This window comes from Aythya ferina (genome assembly GCF_964211825.1).
Source record: "Aythya ferina genome assembly, contig: HAP1_SCAFFOLD_92, whole genome shotgun sequence".
NCBI lineage: Eukaryota > Metazoa > Chordata > Aves > Anseriformes > Anatidae > Aythya > Aythya ferina.
The window spans coordinates 310,775-333,089 of NW_028181425.1; the positions used below are offsets into that span (position 1 = coordinate 310,775).

At 49.8% G+C, this 22,315-nt stretch overlaps 1 protein-coding gene across 1 annotated transcript; it reads left to right on the forward strand.

The window, feature by feature from the left end:
- Window positions 1–16,458: 16,458 nt before the first annotated feature.
- LOC311428553 (olfactory receptor 14C36-like) lies at window positions 16,459–17,382 on the forward strand (the record flags this gene model as incomplete). Its single annotated transcript, XM_084539950.1, has 1 exon — window positions 16,459–17,382. The coding sequence occupies one exon, from the start codon at window positions 16,459–16,461 to the stop codon at window positions 17,380–17,382; it is 924 nt and encodes a 307-aa protein (XP_084396076.1).
- Between the last annotated feature and the right edge of the window lie 4,933 nt (window positions 17,383–22,315).

Sequence of the window (22,315 nt, forward strand, 5' to 3'; positions counted from 1 at the left end):
GCCGGAGCAGCGGGAGGAGCCGCCCCGCGACGACACAAAAAGTGGCTTTTACGACAACGGCAGCGACGGCAACAGCACCAGCACCAACTGCAACGAATCCTTTTTTCTCCGACCAGCCACCAGAGGGAGCCTCGGCCTGGATTTGGCAACCGCAGTCGATGTGACTTTATTGGATTCGAGACCCACCAGGGTGAAGACAGGACTTATTGGACCAGTTATTGTTAATAGGGAACCTGTGGGAGCTCTATTAATAGGGAGATCGTCTGCCACCATGAATGGATTACAAATATTAACTGGACTTATTGACAAGGACTACTTTGGGGAAATACAAATTATGGTTTCTGCAATGTTTCCTCCAATCCATGTGCCGCAGGGCACAAAAATAGCACAGTTAATCCCATTGCCTCATCTTGCTGAATCATTAGCATCGGAATCTGCAAAGGATCGAGGACTGGGAGCATTTGGCTCCACGGGAAAAGTGGCTTTATTGACACTTGGTATGCGACACAGACCACGACAAAAAGTCGCTGTATGTTTAAAGGATGAGAAAATACAGATTGAGGCATTGTTGGACACTGGTGCTGATGTATCGATAATTAGCACACAGGATTGGCCATCACATTGGCCTACATTTGAGTCTAATGCCACAGTATCGGGAGTAGGAGGCATGACTCTTGCTCGTCGATCACCAGTGCTACAATGGACAATAGGTGATAAGGTGGTAAAATGCAGTGTCTCCATCTTATCACTACCTGAAGGAGTACAAGCGCTAATAGGGCGAGACATCCTTGCCCAAATGGGAGCAGTTCTCACGACAGATCATCAAAATTTTTAGGTGTGGCCATTGCTTGGACTTTCCCGATCCCACTTAAATGGAAAACTGATGAACCTGTATGGGTTGAGCAGTGGCCACTAAAACGGGAAAGTCTTTTACATGCTCATAAATTAGTACAGGAACAGTATCAACAAGGGCATCTGAGACTGTCAACAAGCCCTTGGAATACTCCGATTTTTGTGATTCCCAAAAAATCAGGGAAATACCATTTGCTACATGACTTACGAGCAGTTAATAATCAGATGTGTGCTATGGGAGCACTGCAACCTGGATTACCTAATCCTGCTATGATACCAGAAGGGTGGAAATTACTAATTGTGGATCTCAAAGACTGCTTTTTTACAATTGCATTACATGACAATGATAAACAGAGGTTTGCTTTTACACTCCCTGCTATAAATCGTGAAGAAAATTCAGGAGACAAGCCCTTGGAAGTACTTAGGGTGGAAAATCACAGATTCTACTATTCAGCCTCAGAAACTTACCATCCAATCGAACATCACAACTCTCAATGATGCTCAAAAACTGCTGGGAGATTTACAATGGATTAGGCCAGTGGTCGGAATTCCAAATGAACTGTTGAATTCCCTTCGACCATTATTAAAAGGAACTGACCCTGCCGCAAAAGTGACATTATCAGAAAAACAGTCAGAAATATTACAACAAATTGCATCATTGATCACAACGCGTGTCACGCATCGACGCATACCTGACAGGCCACTGGATTTTACTGTTTTGTGTGGTCCACAACACTTGATGGGTGCTATCACACAGCAAAAAATAAAAATGGGGGAAAAGGAAATGGAAACTGTGGTATTGGAGTGGATAGCTCCCCCATTGCAACCCCGAAGAACAATTCAAGAAAAAATTGACACGCTGTCAGAATTAATAAAGAAAGGAAGAAATTGGATACTACAAATAGACGGAGTTCCGCCAAGTACAATCTGGGTACCAATAAAGCCAGGTGACTTGGAATGGTACATACAGAATTCTGAAAAACTACAAGCTGCATTATTACAGGATGGCGCCACAATAGTGGCAAAGACATTACAATCAACTATATTGTCATGGATGGAAAACCAAGCATGGATAACCCAGCCCAAGCGGTCGGATTCTCCGTTAGCAGATGCAGTAACTGTTTTCACGGACGCTGGGAAGCGCTCCAAGTCTGCTGCAATAACATGGAAAGACGAACAAGGCTGGCAACATCAAATCTTAAAGGGCCAGGACAACGATTCATTACAGACATTAGAGCTCTATGCGGTTGTATGGACATTTATAAAATGGAAAGATGCCCCTTTAAATGTAGTATCTGATTCTCTGTACGTAGTAGGTATAGCTAATCGCATAGAGGACTCTGCCTTAAGAGATGTAAAAAATGAACGCCTTGCAGAACTATTAACTAGCTTACAGCTTGCTATAGCGCAGAGAAGCAAATCCTATGCGGTGATACATATACGAAGTCACCAATGGGTGGAAGGACTGGGAGAAGGCAATGCTCGGCCGGATAAATTAGTTGCCGCTCCAGCCACTGAAGCGCCATTATCTCCCTTCTGCAGAGCTCGGGAGGCTCATGCTATTTTTCACCAGAATGCTAAGGGACTTGCGCGGGCTTACAAACTGTCTAGAGCTGATGCGCAAGCGATAGTAAAAGCTTGCCCAACGTGTAGTAATTATAACTCAGGGGTGGGACTCGGAGTCGGGACAAACCCAAGAGGGCTTAAAGCCAATGAAGTGTGGCAAGTGGATGTCACTCATGTTCCAGCATTTGGACGATTGAAATATCTGCATGTAACAATAGACACTTATAGTCACATGATCTGGGCTACACCGCAGCCTGGGGAAAAAGTTCGGGATGTACGACGTCATCTTGCCAGTTGTTTTGCAGTAATGGGAGTACCACAGACTATAAAGACTGATAATGGTCCAGCCTATGTTAGTGGGCCACTCAAGCGATTCATGGAACTATGGGACATTAAACATGTTACTGGTATTCCACATTCACCAACTGGTCAGGCTATTGTGGAAAGGGCTAATGGAACAGTTAAACAATATTTGGAAAGGTTTAAAGACATTATTGATGTTAGAGAAAGGGTGGACAAGACTCTATTTGTTCTGAATCATTTGTGTGTTTTTGGGGAAAATGACGAACCACCTGCAGCACGTCATTACACCAAGTCTGAAAATGATAATAAATGTGCTATGAGAGTATTGTACAGAGATATGAAAACAGGGCAATGGTTAGGGCCTGCTGATGTGATTTATGTGGGACGAGGTTATGTGTGTGTCTCTTCCCCTACAGGTCCGACCTGGGTGCCTAGTCGGTGTGTAAAGCCAGCCATCGAAGAAAGAAGAGGATGACAACGATCATGGCTGAAATAACAGAACAAGGGACTTTGATTATGCTATCAGTTATAATAATGGCTGGACATGGTAATGCCATCTTAGGGAAGATTGACCCTCAGCAGAATATGTGGGTCACCTGGGCTAATGAAACCGGACAAAGTTCATTTTGTCTGTTTCTTGCTTCTGCATCTGATCCTTTTAGAACATGCTTATTTGGGGTCCCAATAGGGGATCCAAAGGAACTGAGTGAAATGTTAGCACCATATTCTGCCAGTATTACTCTACTCAGTAGATCCCTTTCTGCAAATGTCTCGGATGGAGTAGTTGCTGCCCTGCAAGCTCTTAATAACTCACTGCCATGGGACCCTCAAGAACCGGATCTCCTGGGGTCTGTGGTAGTAGGGAATAGCAGTAGTAACTGGACACAAACATGCTTTGTACTCAATGAAGGGAAACAAAATAAAACGCACTGGACCAACATAACATCGAGGACCCTTGGATTTGAGGCCGATGGACATTACTGTGGATGGAACAACACCGGTAACATTAGTGTACCATTTGGGGCGTATGGAATAGGTGACACCAATTCGATCTGGTTTCAAAGTCAGGCCAAAGCTTTGCCACCTGGCATGTTTTTAATCTGTGGGGACCGTGCATGGCAAGGAATACCAGCTAGTGCTTTTGGAGGTCCGTGTTACCTAGGACGACTCACACTTTTCGCTCCAGATTTGCACTCGTGGCAGAACTCGACAGGGAGCAGAAGAATTAAACGAGAACTAAAAACTTTGGGTTCTGACTGTAATGATGGTGTACAACTGTGGGGTCCAGCAGGAAGATTCTTTGCTTCTTTAGTGCCTGGTGTGGGAACTGCACACGCTTTGACTAACATTAATAAACTTGCTTGTTGGGCTGTTAAACAATCAAATGTAACAACACAAGTTCTTTCTGAAATGTCGCAAGATATGGAGAGCATAAGACATGCTGTATTACAAAATAGGGCCGCTATTGATTTCTTATTATTAGCTCAAGGACATGGGTGTGAAGATGTAGAAGGAATGTGTTGCTTTAATCTCTCTGATCATGGGCAATCAATTCACAATCAATTGAAATGGCTAAGGGATCATACACAAAAAATTACGATACAGAATAATTGGTTTGATGATTGGCTTAAATCTGTCTTTGGAAATGTAGGGGGATGGGTTTTTTACTTAATCAAAGAGGGACTTCGCCTTTTGCTTATAATTGTATTGATTATAATTGCTGCGCGGGTAGTCTTTAGCTGCTTATCTAGGAAACTAGAACAACTCACAGAGAAGGTGTTTATAGCCCAAAATAAAAACGGGGGAATTGTGGAGGAATGGTTAAGTGAAGTAGGCCATGTGAACATTGAACAGCTAGGAGGCCGCGAGCTAACAAAGTATCGAACACAGCTCAAATGAGCCTGAGAAAGTACGTAAGTAAGCCTGAGAAAATACGTAAACGCGCCTGGGAAAGTACGTAAAATCTGGGAGGTTTCAGGGAGGTTTCAGGGAGGTTTCAGGGAGGTTTCAGGTACAAGAACATGATATCTGTTGGTGGTCTGGGAAAGTACTAACTGTGTTATTTCGGTGGGAAACTAGCTGATAGAATAGAGAAATGCACTAACCAATCATGAGCTTAGCTTTTGCAATATGTATGAGCTAATTATATTGAATTAGATAAAAGACGACTGAGCTATCCAATAAATCGAAGTTCACTGATCACTCATATTGAGCGTCTGTGTCTTCCTTCCGTCGACAACAAATGTCCTCGCAACACCTGAGATCCCTGAAAATGCCTGGATAACTGGGGAAGATGCCTGTGGGATGCAGAAATCTGCGTGGGTGTTCCAGAGACATGCTTGAACGCTGTGGGGAGACGTTTTGGAGCTCCAAGGTGACACTTCTGTGCCCCAGGGAGACACGTGCTTTCTGCAGGAAGGTGCATGGCTGCTGTGTGGAGATGCTTGGGTCTTCCAAGGATGATCCTGGTGCCCATGGAGATGCTTGGGTGCCCCCAGGTGATACTGTGGTGCCCCTTATTTTGCTCAAGGAGAAAAGACGGGGATCCAGAATGATGCTTGGACTTGATTTATATCTCCAAGCCAGTGTTTGGATTCCCTAGCAAGATGTTTGAGTCATACATAGGATATGCTTGTGTGGTCCAGGGAGGGACTCCAGAGAGGTCCTGGCATACTTCAGAGAGGTGCTTTTTGAACAATCGAGATGCTGCAAGAACTTGCTTGGGAGCTCTGGAGGGACGTCAGAGTACCTTGGGATGTGCTTGGGTTCCCTGGGGAGATGCTTCAGTAACGTTGCAGTGGGATGCCTGAGTGCTGTGGGGAGATGCATGGGTCCTCCAGGGAGATGCTTGGGTTCTTAGGGGTGATGGTTGGGTGCCTCAGGGAAATATCTGTGTTCCTGGGGAGATGCTTTGCAGGAGATCCCTACAGCACCCTGAGCACCCAAGGTTCAGGTTGAGGAACCCAGACATCTCGCTGGAGCACCCAAGCATCTTTGCAGGGCAACCAAGCATTCCAGAGCAGCAGCAATGTGCTGTGATGCCCTTGCATGATGCCTGACAGATAGAAGGTAAAGCTTAGGTGTCTTGGGAAGATGCTTGTCTACTCAAGTGCACTGCTTGTGTGCCTTTGGGAAAACCTCAGTGATTTCAAGAGGTGCTTGTGCGCCCTGGGGAGATGCTTGGGTGCCATGGAGGGTGCTCCAGGATGACGCTTGTATTCCCAGGAGAGATGTTTGCTTTCCCTAGCAAGGTATGTGGCTTCTCCAGGGAGGTGCCTGAATGCTCCTTGGAAAAAAATCATGTGCTTTGGGGAGGTGCTTGGGTCCACCTAGTAAGACAGGTTGGTAGTCTGGGGAGATGCTTGGGTGCTCCACGGAGATGCCTATCTGCTGCATGGAGAATCCTGGGTACCCTCGGGACGTGCTTGTGTGCCTAAGGGAGATGTTGGTGTGAACTAGGGCAAAGCTTTGCTTCTCCAGGATGGATCTTGTTGCACCTAGTGTTGTCATCTCAAATGTCTTCTGGGAAACCCAGCACCTTTCTGAACCACCAAAGGATCTCCCAAGCATGATTCCAAAGAACCCAAGCATTCCTTTGGAGATCCAAAGCATGTCTCCAAGGTGTGCTGCCTGGATCAGCCCTGAAGAACCTTGGAGGAGACAAGAGTTTCCCTGGGCACATCAGGCTCTTCAATAGGTTGCTCAGGAACCTCCCTGGAGCACCCTGGAACCTTCCTGGAGCAACCAAGGAGATCCTCCGAGACTCCAAGCGTCTTCCTGAGTCACCCCGGCATCTCAGCTGTGTACCCATTGAGGACAATTTCCGGGAACACAGAGATCTTCTTGCATTACCCAGGCATCTCCTTGCTGTACCCAAGCACCTCCCTTGGACGCACAAGCATGTTCATGGGGAACACAAGCATCTCACTGCAGTAGACCAGCATCACACTTAGCAGCAAGCATCTTGCTGGGGAAACCAAGCACCTCCCACAGGAACATAAGCATCCTCCTTGAGGAACCAAGCATCCTCTTGGACACAAAGCAAATTCCTTGGGACATCCAAAAATGTCCACTGGAAACACAAACTTTTTTCTTGAAAACGCTAGTACATGAACAAGACACACAAGCATCTACCTAGAGCACCCAAGCATATATCTGGAGCTCTAAAAAGTCTTCCTGGAACACACACAGCTATGTCCCTGAGGTACCAATCTTCTCCCCAGGGAACCCAAGCATCTTCCGGGTGGATCCATGCACCTCTGCACAGCACTCAAGCATCTCACTGGAGCTCTGAAGAATTTCCAGTGTGAACCCATCACCTCCTGATGCACTAAGATATCTCCCAAAGGCATACAAGCATTATTCTGAAAAACCCAGACATCTGAATAGAGAACCAAACCATTTCCTTGGAAGAACGGAACACCTCCCTTGGGAACATTCGAATAAACCCATGGGTGCCCAGGCGTCTGCATAGGTCACTCAAGTGTATGTTTCAAGCACCCAGGAATGACCCTCGAGCAGTGAAGCACCTCTCCGGAGAAACCATACATCACCCAGGGTCAAACAGTCGTCTCCCTGGGTACACAAGCATCTCCCTGGGGAATCCAAGCACCTTCCTGGAGGACCCAAGATGTTCCTTGGGGCCCATAAGCATTTTCCCATGGCACACAAGCACCTCCTGGGGCACACGAGCACTTCCCTTGGCACCTCCATTATCTGCTTATGCATCACAATTACATCCAGGGTCACCCAAGCGTCTCACAGGGGCAACCAAGCAGCTCTCTAAGGCACTCAACAGCACAATTGGAGCACTCCAGCACCTGTCTGAAGCACACAAACTGCTCTCTGCAGTACCCAACTGCCTCCTGGGGCATCCAAGTGTCCCCCAGGGGAACTGAGCATCTTCCTGGAGAGCCAGCGCTCCCCAGGGCTCCAAAATGTCACCTGGTGAACACAAGTATCTCATTGACTAAGATTTTAGGCACCTCTCTTAGCATGCAACAGCTTCCATGGGCTGCAAAAACACCTGTCAGGGTCATTCAAGTATGTCCCTGTGGGCACCCAGGCATCTCCCCAGGGGACTCAATCACCAAATTGCAGGAACCAAGCATCTCCCCGAAGCCCACCAGCATCTCCCTGGAGCCAAGCATCACACAAAAAGCACCCAAACATCTCCCTGGAGCACCCAAAATCCTCCCTGGAGAAACAAAGCTTTACCCTTGTGGTGTACTTGCCTGAAGTAACTAGGAAAATAAAACTAACATTCACATTTTTAAGAAAAAGGTACAGCATTGAAGAGGCTTTCAGGGTAGGGCATAACTGCATTACCTCAGCATTCCCTAGGCTCCCAACCTGAGATGCTATCGCGCTGGGGAAACTTGGCGTGCTAGCACTAAGGAACAGCACGGAGCATAGAGTGGAGTGGAGACACCACGGCTAGGCTCTGTAACCAGGTGGGGACTCAATTTATCTTGTGCACAAAGCTGCACTTTTTGCCACCCTGAGCCAAGGACCTGTCATGTTTTGACAAATGCTGTACCCTAGTGTACTTTTGGCTCATTATAATATCATTATAATACCAAAACACACCTCCATCCCAAAAGCTACCTGCCTCCAAGGTGCGACCACCCCTCACTGAGCATGCGCCCTGAGTTTCTTGGAGACTATTACTTTAAACGAAGACGGGAGAACTTCTCACCAATCATAACTAAGATATGCTTGACTAGAGCCACTCAAGCTCCACCTAAAAGATAGAAAATAATATTAATTGGCCCAAGACAGAGGGGATGGCAGGGAAGATACAACCGTCAGGGGAGATACCATCCCAAGGAAATACAACATCCTTAGGACCTCCTGACTCCTGGGATCAGTTGACGGGCTGAGCCTCTCTTCCCCCCTCATTGGGACGCCTTTGGGTGAGATCTGAATACTTGCTTACAAATCTCTCTAGAGTCTTTGTTCCTTTTAACGCGTTTATTTCTAGGCTGCACATCTGTAACACCTGTAACACCTGTAACACCTGTGTATTTCATGCATGATAGCTTGCTTTTGCAGACAGTCACTATCGCCAGCAATAAAGAACCTGATTATCTGTTGCTGTAATAAACCATATTTGATTGCACTGTGATAGCTCTCATTAAGTGCAACTAGGGTAAGAGTGGTTATCCGTGATAGTTCAGTGTTCTGAATCCAACCAGACCCCCAGACAGTTAATGTGTTGTCGGTGAATGTCTGACTGGAACCCCAGATGGTTAACGTGTTGTTGGTGAATGTCCGACTGGTTCAGTACCCTGAATCCGACCGGGCCCGTAATGCTTAATCAGCTACACCCCTTAACGCGACAACCCTGAATCAAACAAGCATCTCCCTTGGGCACGCAAGCACATCTCCTAGGGTACACAAGTGTCTCCAAATAGCACTCAAGCATTTCTATGCAGACACCAGGAAACTTTCAGGATCACAAATCCATCTTCCTGGGACGTCCAAGAAGCTCCCTGCATCACCCAGATGTCTCCTTGGAGAAACCAAGCATCTCCCTGCGCACCCAGGGAGCATCTGGGCAGAGCAGCCAAGAAGCCCAGGGAGCACCCAGATTGTTCTTGGGATAGCCAAGAACCTCCATGGAGCAAGAAAGCATCTCCTGAGGCACCCAGGCACCTCAGGGGTGCACAAAAGTGTCTCCAGCACGCACACCAGCACGTGTTTTGAGAACACCAGCATCTCACTGGGGAATGGTCCATGGAGCACCCAGCACACAAGTATGATCTCAGGGAACACAAGCAATGTCAGGAATGCAGCACCCAGGCACCCCCTTGGAACACAGGCATCCCCCTGGAGCAGAGGAATGTCCGAGGCTGAGCAGGGCCAGAGTTCCGCTGCAGCCTAAGCAGGGGCTGGAGCTCAGCAGCTGCTTGAGCAGGGGCTGTCTTTGAGCAGCCCCACAGCACAACAGGAACCAAGAAATGTTGTTGTAGACCTTCCTCCTAAGTGTGATATGAAGGTTATTGGGTGTCCTGGGAAGATATTTGGGCATCTTGGGGAGACGCTTGGTTGCTCCGGGAAGAGGCATGGGTTCTCCAGGGATACATTTTGATGTCAGGGGAGGTGTTTGGTTGCCCCGAGCAAGACAGTTGGATGCTCCAGGAAGGTGCTGGATTCCCAGGGGAATTGCTTGTCTGCTCCAAGAAGATGGGTGTTGTGCCCAGGAAGGTGCTTACACGTTCCACCGAGATGCTTAGGACCTGCAGGGAGATGCTTGAGGGACCAGGGGAGAACCTTGGGTGCAGGAGGGATATTCTTATGTGCCCTGGGGAGGGAGGTGCTTGTGTGCCCTGGGAATGTCCTTGGGCTCCCTAGGAAGATGCTCTTATTCCCCCTTGGGTGCCCCAGGAGGTGCTTGAGTAATGCAGAGAGCAGTTTGTGTCCTACAGGGACGTGCTGGAGTGCTGTTGAGTTCCCTGGGCTGGTGCTTGTTTGCTCTGTTGAGATGCTTGGGTGCTCCCAGGAGGTGGCTGATTGCTCCAGACTGGCGCTGGAGTGCTTGGCGGAGAGGTATGTTTCCTCAGGTGAGAAGCATTGGTTTACTGGGGACATGTTTGTGTACCCCTGGGAGGAGCTTGTGAACAACAGGGAGCTGCTGGGGGTCCCTAGGCAGGTGCTTGGATGCCCCTGGAGTTGCTTGTGTACCCTGGGGAGATGCTGTGGTGCATGAAGGAGATGCTTGGGTGCTCCAGAGACATGCCTGGGTGCCCACGTGTTGTGCTTTGTTGCACCAAATCAATGGAAATTTGAGTGCTCTGGGAATGTTCTTGAGTGCCTCTGGGAGAAGACTTTGGGATCCAGGAAGGGGCTCGGATGCCCTGAGGAGATGCCAGCATGCCCTGGGAAAATGCTTGGGTAGCCCAGGAAGATCCTTGGTCTTCAAGAGAGGTGCCTGGGCTCCCCAGGGAGATGTTGGGCTGTTCCAGGGAGGTGAATGGTTTCTCCAGGGAAGTGCTGGCTTCCATCCAGGAGATAATTGTGTGCTACAAGGATGTTCTTGGGTGCGTCATGGAGATGGCTGTGTGCCCATGAGTGATGCTACTGTTCCCCAGAGAGGTGCTCTGTTCCTCCAAGAAAGTTTTGGGGTGAAACGGGGGAGGTACATTGCCCTGGGTCAAACAATCATCTCCCTGGGTACAAAAACATCTCCCTGGAGAAAACAAGCACCTTCCTGGAGGACCAAGGAGTTCCTCAAGGTCTGTAAGCATTTTCCCATGGCACACAAGCACCTCTCTGGGGACCACCAGTACCTTCCTATGGTTCACAAGCACCCCTCTGGAGCAACCAAGCATCTCACAGGGACAGACAAGCACCTCCCTAAGGCACTGAAAAGCACATTTTGTGCACTCCAGCACCTCCCTGGAGGTGCACAAACCACCCTCTGCAGTACTCAAACATCTCATGGGGCGTTCACGTGACCCCAGAGGAATAGAGCATCTTCCTAAGAAGCCCAAAGATATTCTCAGGGGACCCAAGCTGCTTCTTCCCAGGGCATATAAGCATAACCCTGGGGCACAGGAAAAGCCTCCCCGGAGCACATACCTTTCTTCCCTCATAATAAAATGTTCTGCCCCTGTCACCCAAGCATCTCCCTGCGGCACAGAAGCACCTCCCTGGAACACCCAAGCACCTCACTGGAGCACTCAACAATCTCCCCACTGCACTCCTACATCTCAGTGGAGAACCCACGCATCTCCCATCTCCCCAGGGCTCCAAAACACCACCTGGGGCACACAAAGCTCTCACTGCAGATGGGAAGCACCTCCCTTGGCACCCAAGAGCTTCCGTGGGGTGCACAAGCACCTACCAGGGTCATTCAAGTACGACCATGAGGCACCCAGGCATCTCCCCAGGGGACACCAGCATTTTAGTGGGGCACTCATGAATTCCCTCTTAGCACTCAAGCATCTCACTCCAGATGCACTGACAAATTCTCCCAGACAACTGAAGAGTTGTTTACAAAAGTCAAGACCCTAACAAGAGCACTGAAACATCTCCCCAGGGCACAAAGGAACATCCTTCAAGCACCCAAATACCTCAAGTGTTTCCCCAGAGAATGCAAGCAGCTATACTGAGGAACAAATGAGGACTTGAGGACTCCACTATCAGTCCAGGGCACACAAGCACCTTTGGGGAAAAGAAGGCACCACCCTGGAGCACCCAAGCAGTTTATTGCAGCACCTGACTGTCTCCCTGGACACAAAAGGTTCTCCGTGGAGCACTCAGTCTTTAAGAACCAGGCTCCTGCCCTGGAGCATTCAAGCACCTCTGGGTGAACACAAGCACCTCTTTGGGCACCTAAGCATGTCCCCTGGAAAATCATGCTCCTCCTGATGTACTCAGACATTTCCCCAGGGATACTTAGTTCCTTGCTGACTCACCAAGCATCTCCCTGGAACACCCAAGGTCCACACTGGAGAAAGTTAGAATGGCCGTGGGGTCAACAAGCACCTCCATGGATGAGAGAATCAGACAAGTGTGGAGATGCTTGAGTTCCCTGGGAAATTCCTGCCTGCCTACGTGAGATGATTGTGGCACACAAGGAATTGCTAGAGCCTGCAGCAACCAAGCACCTCCAGGGGTCACAAAAGAAACACTCATGGGCACCCCACCATCTCCACAGGGCATGCATGAACATCCTTGGAGCTCCCAAGCACCTCCCTACAGCCATCAAATACCTCCCAGGAGAAGCCACACATCTTCCTGGGATAGCCAAGGATCTGCCTGGGTCACCCTCGAACCTCCATGGACTCCCTAAGCCCCTCAGTTGGGCACAACACATGTCTCTGGGGCACTCAGGCATCTCTTTGGATCATGCAAGCTTATGCAAAAGGTAGACAAGCATCTCCCAGGAGAAGCCAAGGACCTCCTTGGGGGTAACCAGGCATTTCCACAGGGCACCCAATCATCTTCCCAAGGGAAACAAGCACCTCGCTTGAGGCACCAAGCACCTCTGCACAACAAGCATCTCCCTGGAGAAATAAGTATTTCCCCCAGACACATCCCCATCGAGTACCCAGGCACCTTCCTGCAGCACCCAAACATCTCCCCGCGACATCCAAGCACCTCCCTGGAACACACAAGCAACATTTTTGAAACACCTAAGCATATCACTGGGGGACTTAGACTTCCTCTAAGCTCGGGATCAGTACATCCTGACCAGAGAGAGGTCAAGCAAGCTGTGTGGTAGACCTGTGTTGTGTTCACTTCCCCACATGCTGTTTCTTTCTTTATCATTTGGCACAAATGACCAGGTTTGGCACCCATCACTGCCCCCCCTACATCATCTCTTGGTGCATTGGAAAAGGTCCTTGACCAGATGAAATGGAAGGAGCAGGTCCTCTGCTTCAGCATACCTTTACACAAAATATCCAGGAGGATTTGGGAGCTTCTTGAAAACATCTTGATGGAATGGGAGACAGGGGAGCCCTGCAGGACCTCATGTTATAAACCAAGATGAGGTGCTCAGGAGTGTAAAAGGCAGGGATGAGAAGACAGAGGTGAGGCTACTGAGAGAGGGGACCAAGGCAAAGCAGAGGCCTTGAGGTGAGCAAACTTGGGCCTGTTGGTGGGCCTGCGTGGAGGAATCCAATGGAATATGGCCTTGCAGAGAGGAGTGGTACAAGGAGCAGCTTAATGCTTGAGGATCTTCTCTTTGAACCCAAGTGCTGTCCACCCAGACACAAATGAAGTCAAGAAAAAGTGGCAGGAGCCTGTCACGGATGAGGAAGGAGCTACTAACCAAAACCAGAGAGAAGAAGGAAGCAGTTAAACCACTGCATCTGGGTGCCTTCCATTATCATTGATGCTGACAGAGGTTCAGTGATTCAGTGTGGGAGATTTCCATTGGAAGTTATCTGCTCAGGGAACGTGAGGGGATCTTGGCCATGGACCCTGCTCCTGGCTTTACACAGGGTTCATGACCAGCTGCTGGAAGAATCCACATTGCATGTGTGTCTGTAGAGATATATATTTCCCCAGAAAATACCCTAGCATACAAAGAGCCCAACACATGTTGCCTCTGGTCCTGGCTTTGCTTGCTTCATAGTGTCATTGGGTGTTTCAGAGATGGTTCTCATGGTAATTGCCTGGGTAGGAAATTCCACTTAAGAAGTACCTCCCTTAGTGCCTCTGGAGTCCTAACACTCCTCACACTGTTATCTTGTGAGAGTCACCACCATCAGGGTGAGCCATCTGCACCTGACCATGAACAGCTGACAAAAGGGAGCTTCAGGGCAGGGGAGCCTTGGGAATCTCCAGCCTTTAGCTGACAGAAACCCCCTGAACATGGCAAGGAGCTGTGGCCAGTGCTGCACGTGGGGCAGAATACCTGCATCCGTCAGGGTAGGGTTGGACGTGAGCAGCTGAGGGGGGACCCTGAGGAGAAGTGCCTGGGTGCTACGAGGACACCATAGGAGCCAGTGGGACATGCTGACAGGGAGGAAGGCCAGCTCCTTACGGGGCTGCACTAGAGGCAGCGGGGGCCACCCAGGCCACTTGGGTTATCATCCTCCTCGACTCAGTGCTGCTGTGGCTACCTCTGGAGCAGTTTGTCCCAGGGTGTGGCTCCAGGTTTTGGAGGAGTGCAGAGGAACTCAAGAGAGTGGAGGGGAGGTCTGCCAGGCTTCAGTGGTCAAAGTTCTCCATCTGTGTGGGGAGGTTGAGAGACCTGGGCTTCTTTGGCCCTGTGGCATGGAGGCAGTAGAGGAGTAGACTGAAACTGGTTTCAGAGCACGTGGAGCTTTTCTTTCTAGTGGGAAAGAGTATAAGAAATATCAAGTGCATCAAGTGCAGCTTGGGGCACTGAGATTGGGTCTGAGGAGAAATTTTTTTTGCACCTGTGGTGCTACAGGTCCCCCAGAAAAATTCTGGATAACCCCTTGGCTTTGTATTTCATGGAATTCCCAGGGCAGATGCAGAGACATCAGTCAAGGCAGGGAGGTGCTCAGGTGAGAGCAAGGTGGGGAAGCAAGGTAGATGTCAGAGGCCAGCAAGGAAGGAAAAAGTTGCACATGCATGGGATACCATAGAAGACCCTGTGGTGGTTATGGTCAGGGATATTTTGCAAGGTTGAAAGCCTTCAACAGAGCTAACAGCTTTGTGTGCTGGGCTCTGGCTTTAGTCTCTGTCATGGAGGCCTATGAGGAGACACCTTCTCCTTACAGCATCACAGTTTCATTGCCTCCTCATCCTCCTTGGGGAGCCTAGGAGATGTCCTCCTGTAGCCTTGTGCTTGGCATTGCCCATCCCCATATTGCACTGACCCAGGAAGAGCCCTAAACCCCACTGGAGGGACAGGATCTCCCTTCCCAGGGGCTGGAGTCAGGGTCTGACTGGCTCACATCAAGGTTTCCTCAGCCTCAGGTCCACGTTTCCTTGGCCTTGGTCTCCCTGTAATCACTGCCTGCACTTTTCTGCTCTAACAAGGCCATGGGGAGACTTTGTCAGTAATGTCCCTCAGTGGAATCATTAAGGCTGTGAGAGGCTTTGGAGTTTGCATCAGACTTGGACTACTTGAAAAGCTGCTTCAGCCACTTAGCTCCTCTGCCAGGGGCAGCAGGGCTGGGGGCACTGCCTGCAGCTGGCATGGGGGAAGGAGAGAGAAGTGGGAGAGAGGTTCAGGGCAGCCTGGGGGGGAAGGCAGAGGAGAGCTGGCAGGGAGAGAAATCATCAGAGCCACCTCCCCACGGTAGGTCTCTGGGTACAGGGCAATGCTTCGGCATGCCCTGCCAGGCTCTCCTGGAGCTGGCACAGCCCTCAGCCGATGGGAGCTGTCAGGAGTACAGTCAGTGTTGGAGTTGAAGGGCATGCAGGGCTTGTGTGCTGCAGGGTCAGCGTGCAGGGCCCGAGGGCTCCCTTCTCTTGGGGCTGGCTGCAGGCTGTGCAGCCGGGGGTGCAGGCAGGGGTGCCCAGGGCTGTGGTGCAGAGCAGGGTCCCTGCTGTGCCCCAGGGGCTGTGTGCCAGGGCAGGGCCTCTGCTGCCTGCCAGGCTCAGCACTCAGCCTGGCCAGGGAGCTGCCCAGGGGCTGCGGGGAGAAGCTGCGGGTGGAAGGAGCTCCCCCGGCATGGCAGGGCAGGGTCCTGCTGCTGCCCAGAGCCTGCTGCCAGGGACAGGCTGCTCACAGCCCCACACCTCCCCAGGGCACTGCACAGCAGAACTGCAAGGCAAGACCTACCTGAAGGCAGTGCACCTTCTACAATCTCTGCTTCCATTTTCCTACCTGTGTTGTGAGTGAGAGGGATGGTAATGGAGCTGTAGTATCTGTATAAGAAACTAAGGCTCCTGGAGCATTGCTGCTGCTCTGAGGCACCTCACACACCTTAGCCTACAGACAGTACCAACATCAGCTTTGTTGTTTTTTGAGGAATTATTTGACCTTCTCCTCATGACCTGCAAACTGGGAGATGTCCCTGGCCAGCAGACTTCTCAGATCACTCCAGGTTCCCTTCTAAGTGTTGCTGCAGACCAGGGCTGACTGCCGCAGAGCTCACAGCAGAGCACCCTGCTTGTTGTGGCACCCTCAGAGCAACAACCAGACATAAGACAAGGAGCAGCAGAAAGATCCTCCTGAAATGAATGAGGCAGTGTTTTGCTTTGTGGGGTGTTTCTTGAGATATGTAGTGGTCCAAAAGAAGTCCTTAAATTTTGCACTGTCATTTCTTCCTTTTGTCAGGCTCCCTTGCCCAAAGGTAGGAAATGTGTAACACCAGCTCCATCACTGAGTTCCTCCTGCTGGCATTTGCAGACACACGGGAGCTGCAGCTCTTACAGTTCTGGCTCTTCCTGGGCATCTACCTGGCTGCCCTCCTGGGCAACGGCCTCATCATCACAGCCGTAGCCTGCGACCACCGCCTTCACACCCCCATGTACTTCTTCCTCCTCAACCTCGCCCTCCTCGACCTGGGTGGCATCTCCACCTCTGTTCCCAAAGCCATGGCCAATGCCCTCTGGAACATGAGGACCATTTCCTATGCAGGATGTGTGGCACAGCTCTTTCTGCTACTCTTTTTCCTTCTAGCAGAGTTTTCTCTTCTCGCCATCATGGCCTATGATCGCTACGTTGCCATCTGCCAGCCCCTGCACTACGGGACCCTCCTGGGCAGCAGAGCCTGTGCCACCATGGCAGCAGCTGCCTGGGGCAGTGGCTTTCTCAACGCTGTGCTGCACACTGCCAATACATTTTCAATACCTCTTGACCAAAGCAATGCCCGGGACCTCTTCTGTGAAATCCCCCAGATCCTCAAGCTCTCCTGCTCAGACTCCTACATAAGGGAAGCTGGGATGATTGTGCTTACTGCTTTTCTAATGTTGGGGTGTTTTATTTTCATTGCTCTGTCCTATGTGCAGATCTGCAGAGTTGTGCTGAGGCTCCCCTCACTGCAAGGACGGCACAAAGCCTTTTCCACGTGCCTCCCTCACCTGATCATTGTCTCACTGTTTGTCAGCACAGTCATGTTTGCTCACCTGAAGCCCCCCTCCATCTCTTCTCCTTCCCTGGACCTGGCGCTGGCAGTTCTGTACTCGGTGGTGCCTCCAGCAGTGAACCCCCTCATCTACAGCATGAGGAACCAGGACCTCAAGGATGTAATGTGGAAACTGATGACTGGGTGTATTTCATAAGCCATAAGCTTACTGCATTTTTCTGAAAATTGCTCATAATGTTACTCATGATAGGCCAAGCCTGGTTTCTATTCTTGTCTTGCGGTATTTTTTTCCCAGTTTATTAGAATTGTTGTTTACCATTAAACCTCACTATTCATTGTGCCTGTGTATTTAAACCCATTTCACCCAATTATAATGACTCTCACTCACCAAGGTGATTGGCTCCAGGGCAGACACCTTCTGCATAGGAGCAGGGGAACTGCGGTGTGCAGGGGTTTCCCTTCAGTACTGCCCCCCTCTGTAGTTTGAAGACAGCCCTTCAGGAGCCAATTGGGAGACCCTAGGGAGCATGAGCAACCAGAAATGCTGTGCACAGAGCAGGCAAACAAGACATTAGGTACCAGTCAGGGCATGTTGTGGCAGTCTGTGTGGCAGTTCATGCAGGCAGGGTGCTGCAGTGAGTTCCTGTGACAGACCGCTCAGGGCAAACAGCAGAAGGCCACCTCCACACTTTCCAGAAAGGAGGTGGGGACCCAAACTGAACTTCCAAAAAAGTACACAGCTGTCCAGGTGTCAGGCTGCAGGGAGTGCCAAAGCTTTACACCACCGTTGGACAGCTGCAGAGACAGCAATTGCGTAAGATATGAGCAGGTGGAAGACCTGCTCTGCATGGTAGCTGAGCTATGAAAAGAGGTTATAAAACTTATGAACATCTAGGATTCAGAGAGGGAGATAGACTGTTGATGCCTAACTCTGGCCTCTGTGGAACAAGAACAGGCACCAGGAATTTCCCAACTCAAAGGGAATGAAGTATCCATCCCTCAGCAGACACAAGGCAGAAGGATATGAATGAAAGGAAACAAGTCCAGGCTCGAGGTGGCTGGTAAAATCCTCCTTCACCCATATCACCCTATCAGGTAGACCTGAACAACAGATATAAGGCCCTGGAGGCTAAAAGGCAATCGATGGATGGAGAAGGCTACAATCCCCCTCCACCAGATATATTGCTAGGGTTGGAAAGGCCAACCCCCTCTATAGTGACCACAGACAGGAGGAAGAAAAGGAGAGTTTTAGTTGTGGGTGATTCAACAATCAACGAAACAGAGGGTCCAATATGTAGAAGGTACCCTCCTCTAAGGGAAGTCTGCTGCCTTCCTGGGGCCCGGGTTAAGGACATCACAAGGAGATGACAAGGAGACATCATTAGGAGATGACAACACCAATGAATTATTCTTTGCAGAACTAAGAGATGCCTCGAGATCAACTCCCCTTGTCCTTATGGGGGACTTCAACTTGCGAGACGTCAACTGGGATCACCACACGGCTGACACGAGTAAGTCCAGGAGGTTCATAAAGCACCTAGATGATAACTTCTTGGTTCAGGTGCTAAGGGAACCAACTAGGAAAGGTGCCCTCCTTGATCTGTTGCTGGAAAACAGAGAGGGTCTTGTGGGAGACGTGGCAATTGGCGGCTGTCTCGGTCATAGTGACCATGAAGTAGTTGAGTTTAGAATTTATGGTGAGAGAAGGAAAACTGCCACCAAAACTTCAGCCCTGGATATGGGGAAAGCAGACTTGAGGCTGCTCAGGGAACTAGTCAGCAAGGTCCCCTGGGAAGGTGCTTTTGAAGGTATAGGTGTCCATCAGTGCTGGTCAGTCTTTAAGCACTGCCTCCTAAAAGCACAAGATCAGGTGATTCCAAAATATCAGAAGGCAGGTAGGCAGGGCAGAAAGCTGGCCTGGCTGACCAGGGATCTTCTACTGGAGCTTAGACAGAAAAAGAAAGTGTACGGCTGCTGGAAGGAGGGTCAGGTGACGAGGAAGGAATACAGGGACACTGTTCGTGTTTGTAGGGAGAAAATTCATGGGGCCAAAGCCCAACTAGAGTTGACGTTGGCCATGTCTGTGAGAGATGATAAATAAGGGTTTTTTAGATATTTTAATAGAAAAATGAGAACCAAAGAAAACATAGGTCCGCTGCTTGACGGGGAAGGTCTCCTCACAGACAATGACATAGGCAAAGCAGAGACGTTTAATGCCTTCTTCACCTCTGTCTTCAATGCTGATGATGGGCTTCAGGACCCTGGGTGCCCTGAGCAGGTGGACCAAGACGGTGGGAATGACAAACTCCCAACCAACCCTGAAAGTGTGCAGGATTTGTTGCTCCACCTGGATCCATACAAGTCCATGGGTCCAGATGGGATTCATCTCAGGGTGCTTAAAGAGCTGGCTGATGTCATCACGGGACCTCTCTCAATTATTTTTTAATGATCTTGGGAATCTGGAGAGGTCCCAGTAGACTGGAAGCTGGCAAATGTTGTCCCAATTTTCACGAAGGGTAAGAAAGAAGACCGTAGCAATTACAGGCCTGTCAGTCTCACGTCAGTGCCTGGTAAAATTATGGAGAAGAAGTTACATGGTCTAAACTTTTGGGTAGACTTGTGCAGTGCCAGGAGTTGGACTTGATGATCTTTATGGGTCCCTTCCAACTCGGGATATTCTATGATACTGTGATTCTATGAGACTTCCCAGCTTGGTTCAACCCTCAGACTATTACAGATTGCTCGTCCTACATCTGGAAGGAGAAGAAATGGCAATGCATAATCTGCGAGCAATCAAAGGGACTTCAAGGGTTTGGGATCAGGAACTCGGGTGTGCAGGTCATCTTATGCTCAACTGCCCCTGATACTTTCTTGCCCTTTTTGTACCAATTTTCAAAAAGGCCAAAAAAAAAAAGACCCTAGCAACTACAGGCCTGTCATTCTCACGTCAGTGCCTGGTAAACTGGTAAACAGCCCAGAGAAAGCAGTCTAGGAGGTTTCTGGAGGGCATGGAAGATAGCTTCCTGACACAGCTGGTTAGTGAGCCTACCAGGGGTGGCACCCCGCTAGACCTTCTCTTCACAAACAGAGAAGGACCGGTGGAGGATGTGATTGTCGGGAGCGGTCTTGGGCAGAGTGACCACGAAATGGTGGAGTTCTCTATTCTTGGCGAGGCCAGGAAGGGGACCAGTAAAACCGCTGTATTGGACTTCCGGAGGGCTGACTTTGTGCTGCTGAGGACACTGGTTGGTAGAGTCCCTTGGGAGGTGGTTCTGAAGGGCAGAGGAGTCCAGGAAGGCTGGGCGCTCTTCAAGAAGGAAATCTTAATGGCACAGGAACGGTCTGTCCCCACGTGCCCAAAGACGAGCTGGCGGGGAAGAAGACCAGCCTGGCTCAACAGAGAATTGTGGCTTGAGCTTAGGAGAAAAAAGAGGGTTTATAATCTTTGGAAAAGTGGACAGGCCACTAGGGAGGACTATAAGGATATTGAGAGGCTGTGCAGGGACAAAATCAGAAAGGCCAAAGCTCATCTGGAGCTCAATCTGGCTACTGCCGTTAAAGACAACAAAAAATGTTTTTTTAAATACATCAACACAAAAAGGAGGACTAAGGAGAATCTCCATCCTTTCCTGGATGCGAGGGGAAACTTAGTTACAAGAGATGAGGAAAAGGCGGAGGTGCTCAATGCCTTCTTTGCCTCAGTCTTTAGCGGCAATACCGGTTGTTCTCTGGATACTCAGTACCCTGAGCTGGTGGAAGGGGATGGGGAGCAGGATGTGGCCCTCACTATCCACGAAGAACTGGTTAGTGACCTGGTACGGCACTTGGATGTGCACAAGTCGATGTGGCCGGATGGGATCCACCCAAGGGTACTGAGAAAACTGGCAGAGGAGCTGGCCAAGCCACTTACCATTATTTATCAACAGTCCCAGCTATCGGGGGAGGTCCCAGTTGACTGGCAGCTAGCCAATGTGATGCCCATCTACAAGAAGGGCCGGAGGGCAGACCCGGGAAACTACAGGCCTGTCAGTTTGACCTCAGTGCCAGGGAATCTCATGGAGCAGATTCTCTTGAGAGTCATCACGCAGCACTTGCAGGGCAAGCAGGCGATCAGGCCCAGTCAACATGGGTTTATGAAAGGAAAGTCCTGCTTGACAAACCTGATCTCCTCTTATGACAAAGTGACGTGCTGGGTGGATGAGGGAAAGGCTGTGGATGTGGTCTACCTTGACTTCAGCAAGGCTTTTGACACCGTTTCCCACAGCATTCTCCTCAAGAAACTGGCTGCTCTTGGCTTGGACTGGCGCACGCTTCGTTGGGTTAGAAACTGGCTGGATAGCCGAGTCCAAAGAGTCGTGGTGAATGGAGTCAAGTCCAGCTGGAGGCCGGTCACTAGTGGCGTTCCCCAGGGCTTGGTGCTGGGGCCAGTCCTCTTTAATATCTTCATCGATGATCTGGATGAGGGCATTGAGTGCACCCTCAGTAAATTTGCAGATGACAGCAAGCTAGGTGCGTGTGTCGATCTGCTCGAGGGTAGGAAAGCTCTGCAGGAGGATCTGGATAGGCTGCACCGATGGGCTGAGGTCAACTGTATGAAGTTCAACAAGGCCAAGTGCCGGGTCCATCCGGGAATATGGTTTAGTGGGGACTGTTAGTGTTAGGTCAGAGGTTGGACTCGATGATCTTGAGGTCTCTTCCAACCTAGAAATTCTGTGATTCTGTGAAACTTATGGAGATTATCCTTGATGTTATTGAAGTGCACCTGGAGGGCAATGCTGTCATTGGTCCCAGCCAACATGGGTTCACGAGGGGTAGGTCCTGCTTAACAAATTTGATTTCCTTTTATGATAAGATCACCCATCTAGTCGATCAAGGGAAAACAGCTGATGTGATCTTTTTGGACTTCAGCAAGGCTTTTGACATGGTTTCCCATAGGATCCTACTGGACAAAATGTCCAGCATACAACTAAACAAAAACATCATATGATGGGTGAGCAACTGGCTGATGGGCAGGGCTCAAAGAGTTGTGATAAATGGCATTAATGGCAGACGGTCACCAGTGGGGTCCCCCAAGGCTCCATTTTAGGGCCAGTCCTCTTCAATGTCTTTATCAATGATTTGGATATAGG